The following is a 26341-nucleotide window of genomic DNA, read 5'->3' as shown; positions in this document are numbered from 1 at the left end:
CACCAGAGCATCTGATCCAGTGGCTCTTGAAGAGCCCCTGGTGCAGACCTGGGTGGGGCTGCCTCTGCCACTCTGGGCCTGCCCTTCCTCACCTGTGGCCCTGTGCAACATCAGGTCCACCTCTGGAGTGATGGATTCCTGAGACCATGTGTTTCAGACACTCAGTGCAGGGCCAACACGTGCCCAGCCCTCAGTGAATACCAGCAGCTCTTACTGTTCCCAAGGCTAATGACGAAGCTATAGAAAGATTTCAATAGGTGAGGATGGTCCTGTTTCCTGTGCTTCTGGATCACTTGCCTCCAGCCTTCTACCAACTTGTGTACCACTCTGTCTCTGAATGGTCATTCTTTGCTTTGTCTCAAGTGCCTGTCCCTCTTAGGAGTGGTGGGAACTCAGCTGTAGGAGGGGCTCTGAGAGCATCAAGCCTGAGTGCCTGCCATGGCACCCTCGTCTCCCTGCTTGACCCCACCTGGAGTTGGGGAACTGCTGCCTGTAGGCAACCCCTTCCAATATTTTCTTTTCTCTCTTCTTTTTTGTGGTATGGGGATTGAACTCGGGGCCTGGAGCATGCTAAGCATGTGCTGTACCCCTAAGCTACACCCCAAGCCCACTTCGGAGGGTTATTACAGACATCTTTCTTCTGTGGCCCTCTGTCCAACTTCTTGCTTCTTTCTACATCCTTTTTCCTTCATGGCTCACCTGATCACTCTGAGGAAAGGAGGGCGGTGGTGTGGCGGGTTGACAGAATGCATAAGTGGCCACCACAAGACCTGGTTTTGGCCCTTCTGTGTCACTAAGAGATCCTGGGCAGGTCTCAGCCTCTTGCTGGCTTTGGATTCCTATCTGCGTAAAAGGAATGGCACTGCCTGGCAGGACATTCTCTGGAAGCCCTAAAATTGTAACAGCCCTGTGGTCGGGACACCATCTTCTTGGCTCCAGCAGGTTCCAAGCTCTTACCTTTGGACCAGGGCTTTCTGAGCCGCCTTCCTGGTGTCTAGTACCTGCCCACCCTGTTCCTGGCCTCTGCATGAGCAGAGTACTGAGGTCCTCAGAGGAGCTGCCAGGGGAAGGCACAGCTCTAACCCTAAGAGATAAGCCTGGACAGCCACCAGAGCCACTGCAGGAAGTTCTTGATGTTCTTCCTGTGACCAGCCCAGGACAGTCACTCTTCCGATTGGAACGGATGACTGGAGAGTAGCTGGCTCTTTGTGTCAGGGTTGTCCCTGCAGGACTGAGCACTTCTCTCCCAAAGACCTTACCCTCAGGCTGTTCCCTGAGAGACAGGAGCCAGTGTCCTGGAGGGCCTGTGTGGCTGGTAAGCAGGACAGCCCAGTGGGGAGTGAGGGGTGGGTGCTGTGGCAGTCAGTCCTGTCACCAAAGAGACCTGTTCAGAGGCCAGAGCTGGTATATTTAGGGCAGGCATGGGGGTGCCCATGATTTGGTCTCCACTCACCCCACAAAACACTCGTCCTGTTTTTGGAGGCCTTTGGACCCCTCATCCTTGGCCTTCATTGCAGCTGGCTTGGGCAGTGGTCTGGGAGCCCTGGTCCCTTCATACCCTTGCTTCTGCCTCTGTAAGTGCTACCTTTGCCTGACCCTGAACCCTGGTAATCAGCGACATTGACTTGTAGAAATACTACTGAGTCTTTCAGATAAAGACTGAGTGCCCATTCATCTCATTCAAGAGATGAATGTATTTTCCACACACCTAAAATTTCTCCCTGGTCACCATCCCAAGAAGAAACAAATATTCTGAATTTAGTAGTATTCTCCTGAATTTCTTTATGTTTTTTTTTTTTTAATGAATGTGTACATTTCTAAATAACACAATATTGTTTCTTTTTCGTTTGTTTGGTACTGTGGATTGAACCTGGGGGCACTTAAACACTGATCCACACCCCCGGCTTTTTTTAAGGTTTTTTATTTTGAGACAGGTCTCACTGAGTTGCTTAGGGCCTCACTAAATTGCTAAGGCTTGCTTTGAACTTGCACTCTTCCTGCCTCAGCCTTCCAGGTTGCTGGGATTACAGGTGTGCTCCTGTGTACCACACCCAATTGCTTCGTAATTCTTAAAATGTAAATTAAGTGCTATCATATTGTCATTATTCTTCCACAGCTTGCTTGTTTGTTTAATATATTTGTGGGATTCGTCCATGTTTATATCTGTAACTCTGGTCCACTCATTTTTCACTACTGTGTGGTATTCCTGATGTGAAAGTACCTGGGAATTTATTTATTTATTATTAAATGTATATTTATTCATTTTCCTCTTTATGTAGGTAATTGTCAGCCCTCGGTTGTTGAAACACGAATCCTTGGCTTTAACCTGATTACTTCTCACCTGTCCTGCCTTTCCCATCTTAGTGCTTTCACAGCTATTATGGCAGCTACTGGTTAGCACTTCAAGGTATTCAAACAGGTCTGTCATTTCTACTTGGTCTACACATGAGAGAGAAGGAAAGTGAAGCTTGCCCAAGGTCACTCAGGGAGGGAGCAGAGCCAGGCTTGGTTCTGTTAAATCCTCTTTCCACCATATTTGGTATAAGGGGAATTCTCAAAACCTGACATCTTCCTTCTTTGAGTGGAGAGTTACAGGGTTGAGTAAGCCAGCTCTTGCATGCTGGGGACTGGGAGATGGTCGGAACTCCCAGCCTGCCCTAAGGTCAGGCTTGGTGTTCTCTCTTCCCATAGCTGTTTGTTGAAGCGATTCCTTCTGGGCTCAGGGAGGCTCTGACCCCTGGGAGGGAAGCCAGGCTCACTGGCCAGTGGTGACGGTGTGGCCTTCTTGGGAATCCCAGCAGGGAGGGGGAATGCACTGGTAAGGAAGGCATGGAGGTGTTGCTTGGGCCGCCTTCCCAGCCCTTCTCAGGGGGCTGTTGGAACAGGGAAGCAAGTTGGGACTAGTGATGTGATGATCAGTTTGGATTCCACTTTGTTCCTTGAGGATGATGTGGGTTGAGTCAAGTTCTGCACTCTGGGCTCCGTTGCCTCACCAGCAGGGCAGGTGTCCTGTTCTACATCTGCCTCGCTGTCCTCAAGGCCAGCTCCCCTTACCAAAGCCAGAACCTTTAAGGTCCCAGATGTACCTCTCCTCTACGGTTGTCGCCTCGCCAAACACAGAATTCCTTAGCTAGATAACCTGTCCCCAGACTTGACTTCTTTATTCTCTATTACATCCTTATGGGTTGACTGTGCACAAAGCAGGCACAAAGAAGTTCCCACCCCTGATCTGCAGCCCTGCAGCCTCATTTGGTGCCAGAAAGTGGTCCTTGTGATCTTGTCAAGCCACTTAAATTGTTTTTTAAAATATTATTTTAAAATCTTCATTTAAAAAGTTACAGAGTAATAATGCTCTCTGGGGGAAAATCCTACCAAACTCAAGCAGTTCCCAAAGGAAAAGGTAAGAAGTGAAAGTTGTCCTCTCTCTCCTCCTCCTCCACTTCCCTATCCCCATGATAAATTTAAAAATTAACTTTTTAACTGCATAAGAACCAGACTAGTTTTTCCTTATTACAAGCTAAAATATTGTAGGTAAAATAGAAAGTGTTTTAGCTTTAAGCTCCTAAGCCAGGTCCTTCTCTGGAGCTGTCTCATAAGCACAGTTTGGCTCCTAGTTTTCCTTTTTCTGTGCATATATAAGATTTTACACCTAGATACACACATAGAGTTGTTGCTTTTTTAAAGATAGTATCCTATTATATGTGTAAATCTGCAATTCGCTTTTTATTTTATGGGCATTTGTGTGTGTGTGTGTGTGTGTGTGTGTGTGTGTGTGTGATGGCAAAGCAGTTTACTTCATTGTTTTGATGACTATATAGTATTCCATTGAGTAAATGCACTGCAGTATATTTAACTAGTCCTTTCTCAATGGATATTCAGGTCATTTTTTACTGTAACAAAGCCTGTGGCTGTGCACGTCTTTGCTCAAAGTTGCCTTTGTGTGTGCAAAGATCTCTAGATGGCTTGATAAAGGATCACTGAATCAGTTGTCAAGTCCTGGCCCATTAGGTTAGGGAAACCTCCTCGAGCACACTTTTCTGTAGCAGTACTTTGTTCTTAGCCAGTTGGCCATGCACACGTGCTGTTAACAACATGGAGAAAGGACGCTGTGTTAGTCAACCTTCTGTCAACTAATGAAATGCCTGAGAAAATTATAAAGAGAAAAGGTTTATTCTGATTTGCAGTTTTGGAGATTCCAGTCCGTGATTGGTTGGCCTTATGCTTTGGGCCTGTGGCAAGGTAGCACATCTTCACAGGAGCATGTGGCAAAGTAAAACTGTTCCCCTCGTCAGCCCGGAAGCAAAGAAAAGGAATAGCCTGGGATCCCATAATCCCCTTTGATGGCATGTCCCCATTTACCTAAGTACCTCCCCGTAGGTCTACCATTTCCGGTAGTGCTACCTTGGAGACCAAGCCTTTAAGACATGGGCCTTTGGAAGACCTTCTACATCCAAACTGTAACAGACACTTTTTACTGGAGGCAACCTATCTATTCAAAAAGCAAGTGTACACCAAGGCTGTATCAGTAGAAATATAATTCCTAAAAGGGTGGAGATGAAAATCTGTCTGTGTCTGGCCAGGCAGCCCCCACCTGGAGTGCTGTGTTGAATTCCAGGGTGAGTTTGTAGATGGGGGGGTGTGGACTTGTGGGTGGGGTTTGGGGAGTGTTGTGGAAGCTAGTGTCTTTGGGGACAGTGCAAGGAACAGGTCTACAAGAACACACTTGAGGTTCTCAACCTCTCCATAGCTGAGTAAAAAGGGGAGCATTTTGTTCTGTATTTCAGGGGAGCCCGAGGGTAGAACACAGGCCAGTGGAAGCCTAACTGGGGGCACCCTGACTGCGGCCTGTGTTGGCTGCCCAGAAGTTGCCTGGGGAATTCGTTGTGGAGGTCCGGCTGGCTAAAGATGGCCAGCCAGAGTGCTGTGGCTCCTCTGTGGGCCCGACGAGCATAGGACTGAATTTCTCCTGAGCCTGTTTCCAGCCTGAGATGCCCAGCCTGGAAATTTCAGGTGACCCTGAGCAGACTGGGCCTCACTGTATGCAAAGCGTAAAGGCAGGGACAGGAAAGCTGGGCTTGTTCTGGAGCATCAGGAAGCCCACCCAGAACTTCAAACTCCCGCCTCCCTGGCAGCAGGACAGTGAAAGGGACCCAGTGTTGAGGGGTCACAGAGCAAGGCTAGATTAATTGTTCTACCACTAACCAGCCTTGTGTCCTTAGGCAGATAACTTAACCTCTCTGAGTCTACTTCCTTATCTGAAAAATAGAGATGATGTTCTCTAGACAAAGGGGTTAAAAGCAGGGACACAACTTTCCTCTCTGGGTGGTAAGAAGAAAATGAGGCAGTGTGCATAATGATGGTGGTATCTAACAAGCTGTCACCTTCCCCCTTAGCTTTAGTTAGCTGTCCCAAGGCTGTTTTTGCAGTGTTTTTAGCCAGTGGATGGTCCAGGCTGCTTGGGTGTTTGCAGGAATGCTGTGGCCTGGGTTAGATGCAACAGAGGTCCCTCTGCAGTGGCTTAGCCGAAGGGAGGGGAGAGGAAGGACACAGGACAGATATGTGCTGCTTCTGAGGGACACAGAGTCTTTGGGCTTTCCTGGAGGCCTGGTGCATGTCAGGGAGGAGGGTAGACCTGGTGAAGGGCTGTGGACCTCCATCAGCCCAGGGTCTTGGACTGCTCTTGGGCAGGCAGCAGCACCCTGCACACTTTCGCTGGAGGATTGGTGTCTGGGAAATCCTCCTTGGCCTTGGGATGAGACTGAGGATCATAGCCTTAAGGAAAGAGGGTCACAGAAAGTGGTGATGGTGAGTTGAGAATTCTGAACTGTTGGAACTAGAAGGGACCTTAGATTGTGCAGCCCAACTGTGTTGTGTTATTGCTCTTGTCATATTCTCCTCCCTGTAGGAAATGAAGGCCCGGAGGGGAAGGTGTTTGCCCTAGTGTACCTTCACTAGATCCAGTTCCCATATTAATTGGACTGTATTCTGGCAGCCCCTTGATCACTGCCTGATTGCCAAGACTCTGGTGTGAAGCCCTAGTCTCCCCACTGGGGAGGGTGCTGGAGTGGGCTCCCTGAGTGCACACTGTCCAGAACAGGGCTGGGTCGCTTCTGGTGGGAGAGCTGACAGTTACCTGTTTTGTTTTGTTTTTTAAGACTTCATATTTTTGGAGCAGTTTTAGTTTCACAGCATTACTAAGAGGCAGGCACATAGATTTCCTGCCTCCAACATGCACAGCCTCCCTATTATCAGCACTCCCTGCAGAGTGGTGTGTTTATTAGTGTTGCAGACTTCTGTGTGGACACATCATCATCATCCAGTTCCCTGTCATTTGCACTTGGGTTCACTGTTAGTGTTGTACATTCTCTGGGTTTGAACAGAAGTATAATGACATGGGCTGGGGATGTGGCTCAAGCGGTAACGCACTCGCCTGGCATGCGCGGAGCACTGGCTTTGATCCTCAGCACCACATAAAATAAAATAAAGAAGTTATGTTCACCAGAAACTGAAAAATAAATATTTAAAAAAAAGAAGCATAACGACGTGTCCACCTTTAGCGTATCATACACAGTCGTTTCACTGTCCCAAAAGTCTAACCTGATCAGTGATGGATGGGCCTGGGGCCACAGTTTTCCCAACCTCAAAATTGATGGGGAGGACTGGAGGTCATTGTAAGATGAGAATGTGGACAGAGTTTGCTTTAGTCTGCAGTGTGATTTCATGGCTGTGTGCTTCCTGTCATCCTTGAATGAAATCGCAAGATCTTACTCTTTACAGTCGCAGGAAGTGAGACTCAGATGACTCCCAGTCTTTCATGAGCACAGCACTGTGGTTCGTGGGTTTCTGGGAGCCATGTCTTCACTAGCTAAGGTGTTAGACCTGCTGTCTGTTGGACTGGGGCCAGCAGTCAGAGGTTATTTGCAGGTTGCCAGAAGTTAAGTAGAAATCCCAACCCAGCTTACTGAGAGGCTAGAGATCCTGGGATGCTCCATTAAAAGAGGGAGTGGTTGGGAAGAAGTCATGGCTGCTAGATCAGCTGGACACAGGTGAGGGGGTGCCCCGGCCTTCTGCTAAGCACCTATTTGCTAAATACTGAGCTGCATACTATATATTCATTATTGTTATTTTTGAAGTTTTATTATAAAACAAATAATGTTCCTTGTTAAATAAATCATCAGGAAGAAAAAAGTGAAAACTCTCCTCCAACCATGCTCATAGTTTAATTATTTTGATCTTATACCAGGTAGGTTGTATTATTTCTGTTTTGCAGATGAGGCAACTGAAGCTCAGAAAAGGTGGGTGACTGGTCCAGTGTCCCACAACATGCAGGGCAGACAGAGTAGGACTAGTGGGTTGAGGCCCCCGGGGCAACATCTGAGAAGGGCTCTCTCGGGGCCCTTGCACCTGAGCGCGTCATTCAATATGGCATCCTGAACCCCTCACTCTGCCTCTCCCTGTCCCCTGCCTTGGTTGGACCCTCTCTTCCTGATTCAAAGGCCACATTGTCTCCAGCATGCTGGTCCCTTCTCTTCCCTTGACTTGCTGCCAGCTTCCAAGGCTTGGGTCTCCTCCGATCCTGCAGCCAGCATTAAGACCGCACCCAGTTTCTGTCTAGTCCAGACGACTCCTCTCGCACACAAGGAAACAAAGCGACAGTCAATATGCTGAGAGTGGGTGGCAGAAAAGTCACCAGGACAGGCCCCTTGGAGTTCCTTTTCCAAGCTCTCTGTGGTATGTGGCCAAGGGGGTGACGCTGGCCATGCCAGCCTCCTGCTCTGCTGTAGTCCCTTGTGCACTGAATGATTCTGAGGAAGTCTGTGCCTCCTGGTGGTGGATGGATTGGGACATTCCCACTCACCTCCGTCATCCTGAGATGACTCCCCTCTCTGGGTTTCTATCTGCCCAGCATCATCTTGGAACTGCCGCTGGCCAGCTAGCTCTGAGGTCAGGAGGCCTGGAAATTCCCCATCCCTCCCTTTGTCTTTTCTCCAGCAGCTCAGGCCCTCCCTCAGTGGCCGCTCTGATCCCCAGAGGATTTTCTCCCAGGAGACTGTTTCTCCTGAGTGTCTCTCACACACAACCTACCCCTGCCTGGCAGCCCGATCTCTTTCCCAGGCTCGTACCTGACACCAAGGCTGGAGGAGGGAGGAAAGCCCTGTCCACCCCGTTTTGCTCCCATGGCCTGAGCCTCTTCATTGGCTCCCTCGCGTGGCATGATTTGGAAGATGTGGAGGGGGTCTCAGGTGCTGAGCCTGTATCCTGCCCTGTCATGGTGTCATCCGGGCCTCTGTGAGGTCCTGAAGGGTGTGGTAGTCCACAGGGCCTCTGGTCAGGGCTCATGGTAAGGCTCTCTCTGGGTGTTTAGATATCGCTCTCAGGAGGTGGGGCAGGATCCTTTTGGTCTTTCTGCTCTGAATTTGAGCGTATTGAGACCCTGCTCTACACCATTCTCTGAAATTGTCCCGACACAGAACGTCACTCAGTCCCCACTGTCACGGAGCTTCTAAACTGAGTAAGCCAGTCATGGAGTCAGAATGACCCAGATCATCATGTTGTGTTGATGGTGAGCTATTGGTGGGGGGCAACAGAAAGCAGGACACCTGCTGCTGTGTGCCACTAAAGGTAGCTCCACTCTGACCCCTTCAGCCCTCAGTTTCCCCATTTGTGAACTCTTCATCTCAGTGATGACCACTTTCCTGTGGAGGTGGGAATTAAGAGATACCAAAAAAACTTCCTGCTCCTGCCTCGGGAAGTTCCCAGACAAATGGGCAAATGCAGGCAGTTAAATATATTGCGTGCTGGTGGCCAGGCACATAGGGAGACAGTGAGCAGAGAAGGACCCTCACGGCTGCAGCATTTCCAGCCCCTTGCTGTGTGCCTCACCCACACTGACTCTTAATTTGGAGGATACTTCTGTGCTTTATTGCGCTGCCATGTAGCATTGACCTTTCCAGTTATAAACAGGCCTCCGCCAGCGAGCAATGACTCCTAAGTTGGTGTGTGGGCAGCTGTCCTTTGCCTCTTGGGGCCCAGCAGGGCGTGGGTGCCCCTTGCAGTTCTTGTCTTCCACCCACTGGGGGAAGGTCCTGCTCATCACAACCTTGGTTTTCTTCCTCTCCCGTTTGATCTCAGTGACTCCATCTGTCAGGGAAACGGCCAGAGGTTACTTGGTAGCCTGGTGCCCCACTCCCAAGAGACTTGAATTCCCTGTCTAGGTGAGGGAATTCTGGTCCTGCTGTGCAGAGAGCAGGGAGAGCTGGCTTTGCATCTGGTGCTTACCGGCTGGCCTTGTCATCTGGCCGATTGTTTCCCTTTTAAAATGAGGGTGATCTTGGAAGCATCTTAGGATTGCTGTGCAGCTGAGGGGAGGATGCATCTGAAGCGCTGACTGTAGGTCTGGCCAGTTGGCGTCGTTGCTGACCCTGCCCACTCCCTTCTTTCAGCCAGCACTATGTGGGTTCCCCAGGGCCTGTGAGGACTCCTGATTGAGGCTGTCTTTGCCTCAAGGTGATGATCGTGGAGTGTGGTTTCTTGACCCGGAGTCTTTCCAAGGTGCCCAGTGGAAGCCTTAGGAGCGCTCCTGTTGATGAGGCATTGGTGCCCTGGGGCTGGTCCAGTTCAGCCCAGCTCATCACCCAACACCCTCCGCCTCCACCATTAGAAAGTAGCCTCATGAAGAGTCTTGTCTGGTTTATTGATAATCCCCCAGCACCTAGACTCAGCAAGGAGCAGCTCAGTCTGTCATCAGTGAAGGAAGGAAGGAGACTCTACTAAGTCACAGAACCAGGATGCTGAAATCGCCCTCAAAGTGATCTCAAGTGAAATACAACAGTTGGAATTAAATAGATTAATTCAGAAAACTTTCTGTATACATCGGCAGAGGTTTGGTGGAAAATTCTTCTGTTCATTAGAATTGGAAGGGACAGACCAAAGAAAGAGGGTGACAGTGTATCAAATATTAGTCAGGATTTTTCTTTTTTACTTTAAAGATCACTGATTTAGTTTATGACTTTCATTTCCCTTCCTCAGAGAGGGAGAGGGACTCTTCACCCTCCCACAGTGTGTTGATGATGAGGTTATTTATTCATTTGGTTAGTGTTTATTTGGCATTCACTTCATAGCTAACTTTGTGCTGGGCACTGAGGATGCAGTGGGCAAACGGGTATGATCCCTGTCCTCCTGGACATCACGGACAGGACATGAGTCCATGTTTTTTGACTCCAAGTTCAGGTTCTTTCTTGTATTCCACATATCACCCTATAGTTGGTTATACCGTTTCAAATGAACCAGTAGTGAGTTCAGTGAGGCTGGTTAAGAAACTGATGCTGTTCTTTGGTTATATTAATAGAAGCAGAGTGTCTAAATCAAAGGAGGTGATTGTTCTGCTGTACTGTGGTCAGACCAGCCCAAAGTGCTATGTTCTGCTCTGAGTTAGGGAGAACTGCTTTTTGGAGCATTCACAGACTAGAACTTCCCCAGAAAAAATGCCTGGCCAGCCCCTTGATATACTGCTGTTGTCCTTACAGCCAGGTGGGCACCACGGCAAGGGCTGAGCCACCCTCATGGAAGGGAGAGGACCCTACCGGATCTACGACCCTGGGGGCAGCGTGCCTCCAGGAGAGGCATCAGCAGCTTTTGAGCGCCTAGTGGAGGAGAATTCCCGGCTGAAGGAAAAAATGCAAGGGATAAAGATGTTAGGTAAAGCCTGCTCCCTCCCCGTGAGCTGCCTTCCCACAGGCTGTGACGCCAGCAGCCCCTGCCCAGTAGGAGAGTATACAGCTGGCCTGTGCCTCTGCCCATCATCCCTCTGTCCCTGCTGCCCAGCATTGGCTTCTGCCCCGCAGGTGCCTCTTCATGTACTTACATAGCATGCATGAAGAATTCCCAGCCCGGCTCCCCACTACTCCACAGGGTGCCAGCGGGGACCAGGAGGGATGCATGAGATGGGGAAGAGGGAGCAGGAAGGCCCAGACTGTGGCCCTGGAGCCAGAAGGCCTGTCTTCCTGGGCATGAGAGGTGGGGAGAGCTGGCCGCCCCGGGGCAGCCAGCACACAGTGCCAGCTGGTAGGAGGGAGCAGAGCTTGCTGGCCACTGGTAGCTGGAAGCCACGAACTGCTCTCCTCCTGGCTTCTGCTCAGGCTATCACACTGCTACCTCCACCTGACTGAATTGTCCCCACATCAGCACCCGGCCCAAGCCATCTCTCCCACTCCTTGCGAGGCCTTTGCCATTTCCCCATGCTCCCGAAACTCTGCCTTCTCCTTGATGCCACCTTCTCTATATTCTCTGATCCCGGGTTTGCGGGTGGGGGACCCAGCTCTCTGATTTTTGAAATGTTTTCTCTCTTGCTTGGCAGGGTGGGAAAGGAGGGGTGGTTTTTCCCCTTCCCCAGCTGCAGGAGAAGGAAGCTGAGTCCTAGTGCTGGGTGGTATTGTCTCGGTCCTGCAGACAGCCCCTGACCTGGGGCTTAGGCTGTGGCTTGCTATGGGGCACCATGGTGGGAGACCCTGGCTTGCATTTTTTTTTTTTTTTTAAGATACTTGGGATTGAACCCAGGGGCACTTTACCACTGAGCTACATCCCCAGACCTTTTCTTTATTTTTTATTTTGAGACTAGGTCTCACGAAGTTGCTGAGGCTGTCCTTGAACTTGCTGTCCTCCTGTCTCAGCCTCCTGAATCCTTGGGATTATAGGTGCAGAGGAGCGGGGCAGGAGTGCAGTGCCAGGGGCCAGGAGTTTCCCAGCTCCCTTGTACTCCTGCTTCCCTGAGCCTGAGCCTGAGCCTGAGCCTGCTTCCTCTCCCTCGCCTGGTTCTGTTGGTGTCCAGGATGGGGTTTGTCCCACGTGGCCCCCAAAGCAATAGTGGGAGGAAAGCCAGGGTCTGGAGTCTGAAGAGGCAGATTTGCCAGAGCTGAGTAAGTCCTTTCTGCTCCTGCTCCCTGTTTCTCTCCAGGGGAGCTTCTGGAAGAGTCCCAGATGGAAGCATCCCGGCTTCGCCAGAAGGCAGAGGAGCTGGTCAAGGACAACGAGCCGCACCCACCATGTCCCTCCTTGAGCTCCTTTGACCACCTTACTGAACTCACAGGTACGAGAGGAATCCGGGTGCTTCTGCCTTTCCCTGGACCCCAAACTTCCTAGACTTTTCATAGTAAACTCCCCTTTTCATTCTGAAACCCACATCCTCCCCATTTATCCTTGATCACAGACCACCCTCCCATTTATTGTTGCCTAAAGCATCTCTCTGCCCAGGCTCTGTCCCCATCATTCCAGGGCTCATTGTTCTTACAGGCTCTCAGGCCCAATGGGGCTCCTCCCATTTCCCTGACTCAAGTGGAGACCTCTGTCTTAGCGCTCTTCTGTCTAGCGTTGTCCTTGAGGAGCTGGTATCTGGGGTTCTCCCTTCCCCAATCTCTTCAGCCCTGCTGTCTTGATTTTTCCAGGAGAGGACACAAATACTCCGGCACCTCCTGCTGCCCCTGCGTGCCCCAGTGACAAATCAGCGTCAGCCCCCAAACCTCCTTCCAGTGTAAGTTACATTTGGAATTGTGGCTGGAGGTCACCTGACCTCAACGTACCACTGGCAGATAACAGAACAAAAAGAAAGAGGGTTGAGTCATGAGCTGCATTCTGACTTGCTTGGTGATGTTGAGCAAGTCAATCTCAAGCTTTTTGAAGTGTCAGTTTCCCCATTTTGAAATGAAAGTTATAGTTAAAACTATCAGAAAGACCCTGGTATGTCCAAGAAGTTTCTCATTTACTAGGTTGCTCAAAGTTCAGTGTGCACTGACTGCACAGAGCGCGGAAGACAGGCACACGTGACCTGGAACTCGCACTTTTGGGGAGGGCTCAGAAACAATCTCTTGCAGAGTTGGCGTGGGAAGGTTTTCTTGATACTCTAAGACTAGAACGCACCCAAGGGATCATATAGTTTAGCACCTTCATTCTAAAGATAATGTAGGGAGAGAAGGGCCTTTTTCTAGGTCAAACTGGAAAATGTAGAGGAGAAGGGATTTTCCAGGGAAGGACTGGGGTCATGGTGGCTGTGAGACTCAGATGGAAGCTGGGCAGTTTCTCCCACTGTCCTGCCCTATCCCAGGACAAGGGGAAGGCTGAAATAGTCTTTGTAGGCCAGGTTTAATGAGAATCCTAGAGCCACATGCAGGTTCACATGGACCATGGACCTGTCAGTTGGTTGAACAACCAGTGAATTCCATTTGAAATGGCTGAGAGATGTGAAAATATATGGGATTGGTTAGCCACCTTGGATTTGGGTGAATTTGAAAAAGTCTCCGTGTTTGTTGAACCATCTTTGGCACTTTTCTTAGATCAGTCTGCTCTGAGATCTCCTAGACTGGATTGGCAAGGGCAGCACAGGACCTTGTTTGATGGAGGCAATAATACCTCTGTTTATATAACCTGGAAGACCAATCAGACCCAGACCTAGGAGACAGCTCTGGTGCCATAGCAGGATCTGCAGTCTTGGGCCCAGTCCTGTGCTAGTATTAACAATAAACTGTATAACCTCAGTTTCTTCATTTGTCCAAAGGGGATATAACCCTCTGACCTACTTCATGGTTTTTTTTGAGAAATAATGAAGTTCATGGACACGTTTCAGAAGTATAAGACCTTAAAAAAATGTGACCCTGAAATGCTAGCAGTTCAAGGTCAGCTAGTCAAACATCGCTATTTTATGGATGAGGAAACTGGGCCTGGAGGAGTATGGCCCTCAGATCACAGAGGGTAAGGTGTTTATCAGGAGTCCTGCCCTGTGATCTCCCAGGAGCAATGTGTAGCCATCCATGAGTTCAACTGGGCTGGCTCCCTCTGTACACAGTAGGCCACCTGCTTGAGCTAGATGTGAGATGAGATCTTGTCCTTTGTTCTACCTGCTTGTTACTCTCAGTAGCCTGTCTCAGAAGAGAGCTGGGGTGTCTTCTCTTGGGCAAGTTCTAATTCCCTTCTCAACAGGGCACCTCCTCTGAATTTGAAATCGTCCACACCGAAGAACAGAATTCTCCACCAGAAAGCCGCGGCCACATCAGAAACCCAATGGTGAGTGGACGGCCAGGCCCCCTGAGCATGGTCTACTGTTTTCTCTGTCTCAGTCACCTGTCCCTGCGTGAAAGGCATGCTTACCACTCAGATCCCTTGGGCACTCTGGAGTCACTTGGGGACACAGAGGGGCCGTAGCAGGGGGTGCTTCTCGCTCTCATATGCAAATCCCTGAGCCAGTGACTTCCCTGACAGTACACATGGGCATCTGACTGTTGTGAAAACCTGGGCTCTCTGCCAGCCCTGTTGGCCTCTGGGCCACACATTATGACTCAGCCCCTTGGGTCTGTGGGCTCTTAGCCTGTGGGGAAAGAAATGGTCAGGAAGGCCCAGGACCATTTAAGGCAGGTGATTTACCCTCTGTGTAGGCTTCTGGCTCCTCCCAGTGTCCCCTCCTGGGTACATGTTGGAGTCTAACCTTTCAACTTAGACACACAGACCATGCGTGTGTAGTGTATGTACACACACAGACTTATTGGAAAACTATTATAAAAGTCTGAAAAATTCTTCAGAGGCCTTGAATTCCTACCTTCTTCTCCCTCCCCTCCCACTGGGAGTTGTTTTTTTTTTTTAATCATTATTGCCAGCAATACATAATCAAACCCTTCACTGTTAGTCTGATCCCTCCTGCTGCTCTTATATGTCATTTCCTACTCAGGACCCCAGCAGGTAGCCATCCAGCATGCCTTCAGTGATGAGAGACTTATTACCACATCAGGCAGCTCTGAGTGTTAGAAAGGATCTCTTTGCTTTGTGGGACCTCATGTCTCTTATCCTGTCCTGTCCCTGAGGACTGTAAGATGCTGGCTGAGGAGGTGAGATCCCCCAGAATCGCAGAGAGTGTTTCACCTTGGACCAGTAACTATATCTCTTTAAGAAGTTTCTCCTTGGCCCTGCACTGTACCTCATCTATGCAAAACAAGACTACCTTCTGCCCTCTGGAAGCTTGAGGGCTAACTGGAGAAATCCAAGGGATTCTAAGTCCTTCATGAGCTTCAAATAGAGCAGCATCGGCCACCTCAGGTCCTGTGTGGAAACAGGCAGCAGAGTTGAGGAGGCAGCATTGTCTCTCATCAGAATACCGTGCTAACATGGAATCAGCAATTGCTGAAAGTACAGTTGTCGCAGGGTTCCAGGAAGCAGGAGGTCTGCGAGGCAGAGCACTGGGTTGCTCCCAGGGAACTTCAGTTGTACTCTTGGCTCTACCATTGGCTCACTGGGTGGCCTTGAACAAGTTCCTTCTCCCTGTGCCTCAGTTTTCCAACTCAAACCCTGAGGTCCTTGTAGCGTTGATGTCATGTGGTTCCATAAATGTCTAGGGGAGGCCTGCTGAAAGAGCCGGTTGGAGGGCAGGCTCGGAGAAAGGTAAGCAAGACTTGTAGAGTCAGAAAGGACACTACCTGATGAAGCCTGGAAAACCAAGGGGCCTGGTGTGAGGTGTCAGGCAGGCAAAGGTGGGAAGGCTGGCCAGATGCCACTGTAGGTGGGACCTGCTCTTAGGGCCTCGGAGACCTGCTCGATGCAGTCAGTGGTAAGGTACCATTGTGTGTCCTTGGGCAAGGTGAGGAAGAGGCATGATTAAGGCAATGTGTGGTAGGAGTGTTCTAGAGCCAGCAGGAGAGTGGGGTTAGACTATCTGGCCCAGTCTGTTCCATTCTTATATACTATACTAGGTTGAGACTCTTTGAAACAAGTCTAAAGCTGTGAGTCCTCACCTATTTTGAATCTTGAGTCCTCTGAGAAGCAGATGACTATGTGGAACATTCCCCAGAAGACACATATGAGTCATGGCTCTCTGGTCTCCCTGAGCTAAGGAAACAGTATATAGAGGGATACCCCTTCTCTGGGACTGCCACTCCTGTGTATTAATTCCTCCTTATCAGAAGCCTGTGAAGAAGGACGGAGCATTCTACAAGGCTTAGAGTGTGGGAGGAAGGTGGCCCTATGCTATTGAGCCAACCAGTGACCTGAGAGTCCTGGGGCCTGCCCTGTGAGTCAGACCCAGATAGGGAACCTGTGTAACTGGAGAATTTCCATGGGCTGAGTTGGGGCCACAGGGGGAAACTGAGTCATGAGGAATGGGGAAGCAGTAGGAGAATGGGCTGACAGTGCCTATTCAGGTTGAGTGAAGAGTATTCCACCCCACCTCCACCAGGAGCTAGGTCCCCTGCCCCATGAGGACAGCAACCTGATGCTGCACCTGCAGCGGCTGGAGACCACCCTGAGTGTGTGTGCTGAGGAGCCCGACCACAGCCAGCTCTTCACCCATCTGGGCCGAATGGCCCTGGAGTTCAACCGGCTGGCTTCCAAGGTGCACAAGAATGAGCAGCGCACCTCCATCCTGCAGGTAAGGCAGGTGAGGGGGAGCCACTTGGGATGGCCAGGTGCACTGCCTACCCTAATGCTTCCCCACCCTCCAGCCCTTCCTGGGACCCTGAGGTGCCTTGGGGAACTCTGTTTCAGCAGATTTGGTTCTTTTTGTTCCGGGTGGTACAATGGAGTAAGGGAGTTATGGGAAGATATGAAGAAGAGGAAGGAAATGAGGAAATATGAGGTGGGCAATGCAATTGCATGGTTGGGGATACCCTGTGGGCTGGGAATCAGGCAGGCTGGGTGTGGTCCTGCCTTTGTTCTGCACATGCTAGTGGAGGAAGGGAGGGACCAGAGGTCAGCTCAAAGTTCATGTTCTTAACCACCATCCCAACCTACTTTGCTGACTGAATTCTTAAAAGCCTCCCTATTCGGGCATGGTGGTGCATGCCTATCATCTCAGCGACTTGGAGGCTAAGGCAGGAGAATCACAAGTTCAAAAACATCTTTGACACCTTAACAAGGCCCTAAGCAGCTTAATGAGATCCTGCCTCAAAATAAAAAATAAAAATGGGGATTTGGCTCAGTGATAGAACATCCCTGGGTTCAATCTCCAACATACTCTTCCCCCACCCACCCAAAAATAAAGCCTCCCTGTGTTGGGGAAGGGTCAGATTCCCTTGCTAGGCTGGGATTTATGTGGTCCTTGTGTGTATGTGTATGTGTGTATGAACGGACATTTATTCTATTTATTTATATGCAGTGCTGAGAATTGAGCCCAGTGCCTTACACATGCTAGGCAAGTGCTCTACCACTGAGCCACAGCCCTAGCCCAGTCCTTGTTTTTTTTATTGCTTGGCAAGTCACTCATCCTCTCCATCCGCCACTGTCCCTGTCAGTAACATGTGCTTGGAATACTTCCCTCTTGGGACTGCCCTAGTAAATGAGGCAATGTACAGAAAGTACCTAGTACAATGTAAATACTAGAAAAGTGGTGACTGTTAGGATTGGATGATCATGGTCATCTTAGCCTTGAGAGTTTGGACTGAGAAGGATCCATTTGTAAATGGTGACCATTCCCAAGATAGTGAAGCTGAGGCCCCTAGACCTGCTCTGGACATGAGCACCTTTCACTGTGGTGACAGAACCAGTTTTAAAGTCCCTTCTGCTCCTGTAGACCTCCCTCTGTGCCAGTCTCTGATCTTGCTCCTGTCAACAGACATTCAAGTGCCCAATTGATGGGAGAAGGGGAAGTCCACCTTATGTGACTGTGGACAACCCTTGGGTTGACAACAGCAGGAATGTCCAGACTGGGGATGTGGCATGAGGAGAGGAATAGGGGACTGAGGTGCACACAGGACAACCTTCCCCCTTGAGGCTGGAGAAGTAACGGGAGTGGGCTGCACAAGACATACAGGGCCAGACCGAGGGAGGGGAGCTCTTTCCAGTGCCACCAAGGCTTTTTGAGATGTCCAAGCCACGCCTTAGAAAGTGAACCTGGTGCAGCATGTGTGCCAAGATCACTTTGAGCATCCACATTCCAGCTCAAATGGGAATAGATTCTGGCCTCCTAAAAGGATTCCCACTGAACCTCTGTTATCTTTTTATATCAGGGCTCCTGTTTGTTTTCTTTTTAGCTGTTATCATAGTTTGCAATAATTTTATTAGTTGGTTTGATCTTTATCTTTTTTTTTTTTGGCACGGGGGGGGGGGGCACTCAACCACTAAGCCACATCTCCAGCCCTATTTTGTATTTTATTTAGAGACAAGATCTCACTGACTTGCTTAGCACCTTGCCATTGCTGAGATCGGCTTTGAACTTGTGATCCTCTTGCCTTAGCCTCCAGAGCCATTGGGATTACAGGTGTGCATCACTGCACCCAGCTCATCTATCTTTTTCTTCAAGTTCTGTCTGCTAGAACATGAGCTTCATGTGGGGGGCAGGTACCTTAACCATCATATTCACCATTGTATCCCAGTACTTGATACTTAGCACATTTGGTAAATAAATAAGTGAGTGAAAGAATGAACAAAATGAACAAAAAAAAAAAACCTCACAGGTGAACTCTCTTAGCCCCTGTGATGGAAAGTGATCCTCTTTTGACCTTTACTGATCTATCCTGGGCCATTTTGTGCCCAGGACATTTACCAGAGATTCTAAAGTAACAACCTCTATCCTGGAGGGACAGGGCAGAAGGTGAGGCCTCTTTCTGGCCTTTCCTTAGTGAAGAGGAGCAAGATAATTCTGCTCTCTGGAGGCCCAACCCGGGGCTATTTCATCCCTTGTATTTTCGTAGCCTGTGGGCAGAGATAGATTAATTTGGTTCCTCCTAATGTAGCCTTTGATTTGTTTCTTGGTTCATTCAACATTCAAGGCCAGATATGGCACAGAATTCTCTGCTGAGGCATTGGGAAAGCCAGTAACAACTGTTTTCTGTTTCCTCTGCACCCACATTGTTCAGCCACCCTCCAGGGCAAGGCTTTCTTCTCCATTCAGACCTTCCAGGACTCTCCTGCATTAGTCAGAAAGGAAGCGGACAACTCTGGAATCTCCCCAGATATGACAGTTTTCCCTCCTGTTCTGGGTGGCAGGGGTTGTTTCTACTCCACATAGTTCCTTAGAGTCCCAGGCCCCAAGGGTGCACCATTAGAGAATACGAAGCATCCTTGTTAACCCTTGCTGTGGGGAAAGTATTGCACCACAGTCCCCAGCCTGGGAATGGAAGGGAGCAGTTGGAAAATGTCTAGAGAACCAAGGTCCCTGCCCAGCCAAATCCCAGGCTCTCTCCTTGGGCTCTGCCTCTCCCTTCTCTGCTTTTTCAGCACTGAGGAAAGAGATGCCAGATGGAGTGTAATTGCAGTAGTGATTTTTTTTTTCTCTTTGATTGAACCCCAGGGGCAATACCACTGAGCTACATCCCCTGTCCTTTGTATTTTATTTTGAGACAGGATCTCGCTAAGTTACTTAGGGGTCTAGCTGAATTTCAAAACTTCCATTCTCCTGCCTCCACCTCCCAACTAGCTGGGATCATAGACTTGTGCCACAGTACCTGGCTTCCATTGGTGATTTGTTTATTTATTTACTTACTTGCTTATTTGCTACTGGGAATTGAGTTCAGGGGCACTCTATCATTGATCCATATCTCCACCTCTTTTTATTTTTTATTTTGAAAGCAGGGTCTCACTAAGTTGCTTAGGGCCTCACTAAGTTTCTGAGGCTGGCTTCGAACTTGTAATCCTCCTGCCTCAGCCTCCCAAGTTACTGGGATTACAGGTGTGCACTACAGTGCCCGGCTCCAGTGGTGATTCTTCATAGCAGACAGTTTCTCTCTGTAACATAGAGGTGAATTACCTCGCTCTGGCAAAGTTGTGAGGCATTCACGAGGTACTGCATGGACAAGCACTTAGCCACATAGCTGACATGCAGTAGGTGCTCAGTGAATATTTGTTGAAAGATTCAGCATCTCCATCTGACACTGTTTGAGCACTGCTGGGGGCACCTGCCCCTACCCACTCACCTGGAAGGCTCTGGGCCTGGCCACTCACCACCTTGCCTGGCTCCCAACACAAGTCCTCCCCTGTCATCAGGTGACAGTCCATTCCCAGGACACTTACACTCGGTCTTACTCATCCCTCATAGCAACCCTAAAGGGAGGCAGAGGAGGAGCAGTTGTAGAGGAGGGGACAAATCTCAGAAGTGAAGCGTGAGCCACGGCGTAAGGCTTGACCACTGTGTGTCTCCTAACTGGTGGGCAGTAGGAACAGTGAAGGAAGAGGGGGTGGAGCGCTCTGATGGGGAATGGGCAAGAGGACCGGGAGGCCTGTGACTGATTCTTGGTCAGGGGTCCTCATAGCCTGCTCCTGAGGGAGCGGATGCGTGGAGGACCCTGAAGGGGCCAGCTGGCATGGAAGTGTTTGGGTGAGGCCAAAGAGGATGAGGTGCTGGTACCTGGGCAGCAGGAGCTACTCCCCTGTTTTCCGGTGTGAACCTGCATTTGGGATGTACCCTCTCCTTACCTGGCCTTGCCCACCTGTCTGTCCCACAGACCCTATGTGAACAGCTTCGGAAGGAGAATGAAGCCCTGAAAGCCAAGCTGGACAAGGGCCTGGAACAGCGGGATCAGGCTGCTGAGAGGCTGAGGTAAGTCCAGACCCCTAGAGAAGGAGTGAGGAGTAAGGGGTGGGGCATAGCACCGGTTTCTGGGATGAGGACTCAGGACTCTGGAGGCCTGTTCAGAAGCCCAATCTCTTGGCTCCTTTGGTATTTCTGTCTCGCTCTTCTCATACTTTGGGAAGTGTCTATGTATAGAGTACCTTGAGAAATGCAGAATGTTGATACAAATTGTCCTTCTGCCTTGGGAACTTGTCTCCTCAGCCTGTTGGTTGTCTAGCATGATGTGTGGGGGAGGGCTCAGGACTTTGCTGCCCCCTGCTGGTTGCCATCCTGCACCACTCAGTTTTCCTGAGAACATCAGATCTAATCTGAACTGAGGGTCAGGGGTATTACTAATTTATACTCCAACCCCTCCCTCCTCTGCAAGACAGAGCTGGCCAGTCTTAGGTAAGACATAGGAGTCTTGATTTCACCGAGGCTCTCTGTGACCATGATGTAAAGTGGGCCCAGGATCACACCCAGGGAAACATTGTCCTTAACTGTAAGAGCTCAAAAAAGCTCTTTGCAATCATGTAGGCCAAACCCGTCATTGTGTGAGGAAAGACTGAGGCCCAGAGAGAGGCAAGGGACTTGCTTTAGGTCTCACAATAAGAACCTGGGTCTCCTTGTGCATTCACTAGTGTGGCCACAATTCTTGCCAACACTATGGTCCTGGGTAACATGAGTGCTGAATCCCATTGAGTACCAGCTGGGCTGAGTACATGCAGGGGAAGTCTGGGTCAGCAAGCCAAGACTTGTCACTGTCTCCCCCCTACCGACCATCCCTTTATTACAATCAATAGGAAGTAATAACTTCTTATTGGGACCAGGCTGTGATAACTAGATGTTGTGCCATTTTGAATGAGCTCATCTTTATTAACTTTTGGATGAACAAGTTATTGCCATGCTGACTCCATCCATGAATCCAAAAACCCAGGCTGGAGGAGTGACTCATGTGTTAGAAGGCAAAAGTACAAGCTGAACAATGTTGGCCAATGCTGAAACCTCAGCCTCTCAGGAAATTGAAGCAGGAGAATCATAGGTTCTAGGCCAGCCTCAGCAACTTAACAAGACCTTGTTTCAAAATAAAAATTAAAAACACAAGTAATGTAGCTCAGTGGTAAAACACTTGCCTAGCATGTGCAAGGTCCTGGGTTCAATCCCCAGTATCGCAAAAATGGAAAGTAGCATTAAAGATAACTTTAAAAATAAATCCAGTGAAGATGAAGAAATGTTAATAGGTGATAGCTAAATACCATTCCCACCAAAGGCTCTGAGTCCTACATCCTGCTCTTTCTGCGTTAACACAGGATATTAGTACATGTTGATGAGGTGCTCAGGACTGATCAGGCTTTCTCCTGCTCTCCCCAAGACATATGGTAATAACTGGAGAAGGTGGAGCTTTCTTACTAGAATATGACCCAGATTATGCAGTGTTTACATGCATTCTGAAGATATCATGTATACAGCCATGCCAGAATTAGGGAAACCCTGAGGATCAGACTGCCAGCAATGTGGCTTATTGATGCCCCTCAGGGTTCTCCTTTAAGTATGTTTCAGGGTCTTGGTGTGCTTCCCAGGACACCTCTGCAACTCATGTAATAGTAAGTCAGAAAGCCCTATTGACTCTTTGACCTAGTGCTGCTATTGTGACTTCTCTGTTTGCCTCCAACCCAGGGAAGAAAATATGGAGCTTAAGAAGTTGTTGATGAGCAGCAGCAGCAACAAAGAGAGTGCCTGTGGTCAGCCAGGCTCACCAAAGTTGGAGGGTAACAGCAAGAAGGGTATGGCGGGACAACAGCAGGTATGTGGTCAGAATTTCAACAGCAGCCTCAGTTGCTGGTACCCAGCATCCCTTTACCACCTCCAGTGATAGTGAGTTTATTACCTCCTGCACATAGTTCTGCTGGGAGAAAGTTCTAGTTGGTAGATGCAGTTCCATAGCTTGACCTAGCATCCGCCTCCTTGGAGCTTCCACTTTTCAGGTCTTATTCTGCTTCTGCCCCACAGAATGTCTCACTCCCTGGAACACAAGCTAAGAATTGCTGGCATTGCATAGCCCTGTGGCCCCGACAGGCCTTCTCTTCTGACTAACTGCAATTCCTTTGGCCATTGCTTATAGAAGGCCATTGCTTATAGACTCATTGCACTGAGTCTTTGGCTCAGTCTGGGCAATATTCCCCAAACAACGCCAGTTTGTCAAGATCTTTCTTAAAGGGCAGCTCCCAAAAGTCAATTTAACATCCCTGTATTCCAGGCAGAATTAGGGCATTGGGTTGAACAATCTCTGGGGATTCTGTTAAGCTCCACAGAAGCCTCTGAAATGGAGAGAAGAAGGTGCTGGCCACAGGCATGGTTTGATAATGCCACAGAGCTGAACCACTTCTTCCTCTTGCCTCCACTTCTAAGCCTGGTACACAGCCTGGTCCCAAGAACCCCTTGCCCAGTCTTCACCATACCCCTGAGTCCCAACTCTTTCTCAGTGCATTCTTTCCCTTAAGTGGGGTTTAACAGCTACATAGTAACTGAATGTCTTTGACAAACCCTACTCCTATGAAATAGTAGTAATTACCTTAATAATGTAATTCCTCATTATTATGTGGCAATAGAGAGTCAGGACTTTCAAATCCATTATCCCATTTTAGCCTTCTCTCTACACTGAGGTAGGCAGGGCTTGCCACTTTACAGCTGTGGCAAGAGGTTTGAAGAGGTCATGTGTCATTGTGCAGTTCAGATTCCTGTGTCACCTGCTATCAAGCAGGCGAGGGCATGGTCAGGGAAACCCATTGCTAAATGGCCAAGGTCTGCTCACTCCTGGCCTTCTGAATCCCAGCCCATGAAGCCCTTCTCTTGTTCAGTCTGCCTTACCTGCCCTCTTAAGGAGGTGGCTTATGAATTCTCCTGGTCTCTCCTAGGTGCTGAGTCACCTCAGGTATGGAATTCTATCAGCTGGCCTTTCCAAAACCTTTTGTATCATCTTATCTTACCTGACTTATCTTGAAAGGCCAGAGGCTCTTACTGGACTGTCAGAAAGAGGAAGCGACTTGCCCATACACCTAGGACATCTCTGTGCTTGGGATCCAGGGCCTCTGGTCCCATGAGAGGCGTGTATTCCAGGGAGGTGTGAAGCCTGTGCCCTGGCGCTGCATATGGGTGGAATTCTGGCTCCAACTCAGGCCAGCACTGTGACCCTGGACAAGTTACATATACACTCTGGGCTTCAGTTTCCTCCTGTATAAAATGGAGATGTAACACCTCCCACAAGGAATTGTTGGGAAGATTTAGTGATGCGAATGGACATGAGGTGGTTTATTGGAGTAAATAGTAAGCATTAGCTATTGCTTTTTTTCTAATATTTTTAAATATTTTCTAATATTTTTTAATATTTTTCTAATTTTTTCTGATATTTTCTAATATTTGGTTGTTGATAGACCTTTATTTTACTTATGTGGTGCTGAAAATTGAACCCAGTGCCTCACACATGCTAGGCAAGTGCTCTACCACTGAGCCACAACCCCAGCCCCAGCTATTGCTTTTAATGGCACATTTGTGGTAGCAGCCAGGTCTGCTAACCCTACAGTTCTTTCTTACTCTTCCACATAGATTGCTCTCGGTAGAGATTCAGGGCATGCCATCCAGGAGCCCGGCATTCTCCTGCTTCTTTCTTTCCCAGTAGCCATCAACCATGACAGATAAGCATAGCTCCCTTCCAGGAGATAGCAGGTTCCAAGAGTGTGACCTGTCTCCCACTTCTCAAAGGAGAAGAGCTCTCTTACCTGGAGAGGGCTCTCTGCTCCCTGCCTCGCTTCTGCTGCCATAGTGCTCTTACAGGCCTTAGCCTGTAGGGGGCACTTGAACCTCACAAGCCTGGGAGAGCATGGAGGTGAATTGGAAGGCAGGGAATAAAGAGAATATAAAAACAGAATATGACTCCAGGACAAATTGAAGTCAGAAAGTGGACTCAAACATCAGAGGTCCATATGGGGCCTGCATAGACCATCGCCTGTTAATCTCATATTAAGGGCGAGAGGACCAGGTCTTGACCTACCTCATAGAAGGGCTTGGAGATAGAGCCAGTGTTCAAGTTCTACACTCATTATTCTTTGGTTTCACCTAATACTTTTTATTTACTGATTTTTATTTATTTTTTTAAGTTTTTATTTATTTATTTTTAAATCTAGCAGTTCTTTCTTTTTGAGAGAGAATTTTTAATATTTATTTTCTAGTTATTGGTGGACACAACATCTTTGTCTGTATGTGGTGCTGAGGATCGAACCCGGGCCACAGGCATGCCATGAAAGTGCGCTACCGCTTAAGCCACATCCCCAGCCCCATACTGATTTTTGTTTTAAAAACTTTTCATTTTGAGATAACTTTGTACAACAAAAAATGAAACAATCCAGAGTTCAGTTCTCACATCCCCTTCCTCTAGCTTCCCCTAATGTTAACATCTTAAATAACCATGGTTCAGTTACCAAAACTAGGAATTAACCACAGTATCATGCTATTAACTACACTGCAGACTTTATTCAGATATCTCTAGTCTTTCATTCGTGTCTTGATTTGTTCTGGGATTTAATCCAGGATCCCACATTGCATTATATTGTCAGGGAGGTATGAAGGAGGCCAGTCTTCTTGGTCTCCTCCAGTTTGTGACAGTTCTCATCTGATCCTCATTTTTCATGCCCTTGACACTTTTGAGCTATACTGGCTACTTGTTTTGTAGAATGATCCTCAACTTGGGTTTACCTAATGTTTTCCAGAGATTAGATTGCAGTTACAGATTTGGCAAGAGTCTCACAGAAGTAACATTCTGAGTACACAAGTGAAGTTTGCTGGCCCCTTCTCAGTACCTCATCTTAGGGTTCATGATGTCAGAATATGTTACTACTGCTAATCTTGATCACTTGGCAAAGGTGCTACTGTCAAGTTGCACTATGATAAAAGTGACTCATAAAAGTAATCAACAACTATTTTTGAGGAGAAACTTTGAGACTATGCAAACACCCTGTTTCTCCTTAACTTTACTGATTAGCACTTACCTAACACATGTGAGGTACTCACTGTTGGATCTCTTCTGCAGTATGTATTACTATAGCTTTTTTTTTTTTTTTTGTATCAGAGACTGAACCCAGAGGGTGCTTAATCACTGAGCCACATCCTCAGACCTTTTTATATTTTATTTAGAGACAGGGTCGCACTAAGTTGCTTACGATCTAGCTGAATTGCTGAGGCTTACTTTGAATTTGTGATCCTCCTACCTCAGCCTCCTGAGCTGCTAAGATTACAATTGTACACCATCACGCCTGATTACTGTAGTATATTAATGATGATTTTATTTCTCTCATTCTTTCCATATTTATTAATTGAAATTCTCTTACAAAGGAGATATCCCTTCTCATCTATTTATCTATTTGTTCAGCTATTTCTTGCTATCAGTATGGTTTCAAGGATACTTGTTTTGAACATTGGTTTGTAATCCAATAGTGTTTTGATTCAGCTGTTCAAATTGTTAAGCTTTGGCTTGGGAAGCTCTTTGAAGTTGTTTCCTGTGACCCTTTGATATGCCTCTATTTTTTTTAATATTTTTTAGTTGTCAATGGGCCTTCATTTTTTATTTATTTATATGTGGTGCTGAGGCTCGAACCCAGTGCCTCACACATACTAGGCAAGCACTCTACCACTGAGCCACAATCCCAGCCCATGTCTCTATTACTATTAGTTATTATGAGCACTTCCTTACTTTCTGGCACTATATGATACTCCAAATTAAATTTATATTTTCCCTACCCCTGCTCTGAAATTCATTTCTCCAAGGATCCCTGA

General features: G+C 48.4%; 1 protein-coding gene across 10 annotated transcripts in view; it reads left to right on the top strand.

Moving 5' to 3' along the window:
• The window catches only part of Tnip1 (TNFAIP3 interacting protein 1), a 54387-nt gene that overhangs the window by 3280 nt on the left and 24766 nt on the right, over nucleotides 1–26341 (top strand). For 8 of the 10 annotated variants that reach the window (XM_078051185.1, XM_078051198.1, XM_078051175.1 and 5 more), the window contains exons 2-8: nucleotides 10527–10698; nucleotides 11954–12085; nucleotides 12441–12526; nucleotides 13969–14052; nucleotides 16208–16399; nucleotides 20409–20503; nucleotides 22193–22319. In XM_078051185.1, the coding sequence (XP_077907311.1) occupies nucleotides 10563–10698; nucleotides 11954–12085; nucleotides 12441–12526; nucleotides 13969–14052; nucleotides 16208–16399; nucleotides 20409–20503; nucleotides 22193–22319 (852 nt within the window). In that variant the 5' untranslated portion in view covers nucleotides 10527–10562. The remainder of the gene's footprint in view (nucleotides 1–10526; nucleotides 10699–11953; nucleotides 12086–12440; nucleotides 12527–13968; nucleotides 14053–16207; nucleotides 16400–20408; nucleotides 20504–22192; nucleotides 22320–26341) is intronic. The other 2 variants (XM_078051192.1, XM_078051188.1) reach the window with 1 other exon arrangement.

Source organism: Ictidomys tridecemlineatus, chromosome 1 (genome assembly GCF_052094955.1).
Source record: "Ictidomys tridecemlineatus isolate mIctTri1 chromosome 1, mIctTri1.hap1, whole genome shotgun sequence".
NCBI lineage: Eukaryota > Metazoa > Chordata > Mammalia > Rodentia > Sciuridae > Ictidomys > Ictidomys tridecemlineatus.
The sequence above is the reverse complement of the archived record's forward strand: the minus strand, read 5'-3'. Positions and strand labels throughout refer to the sequence as shown.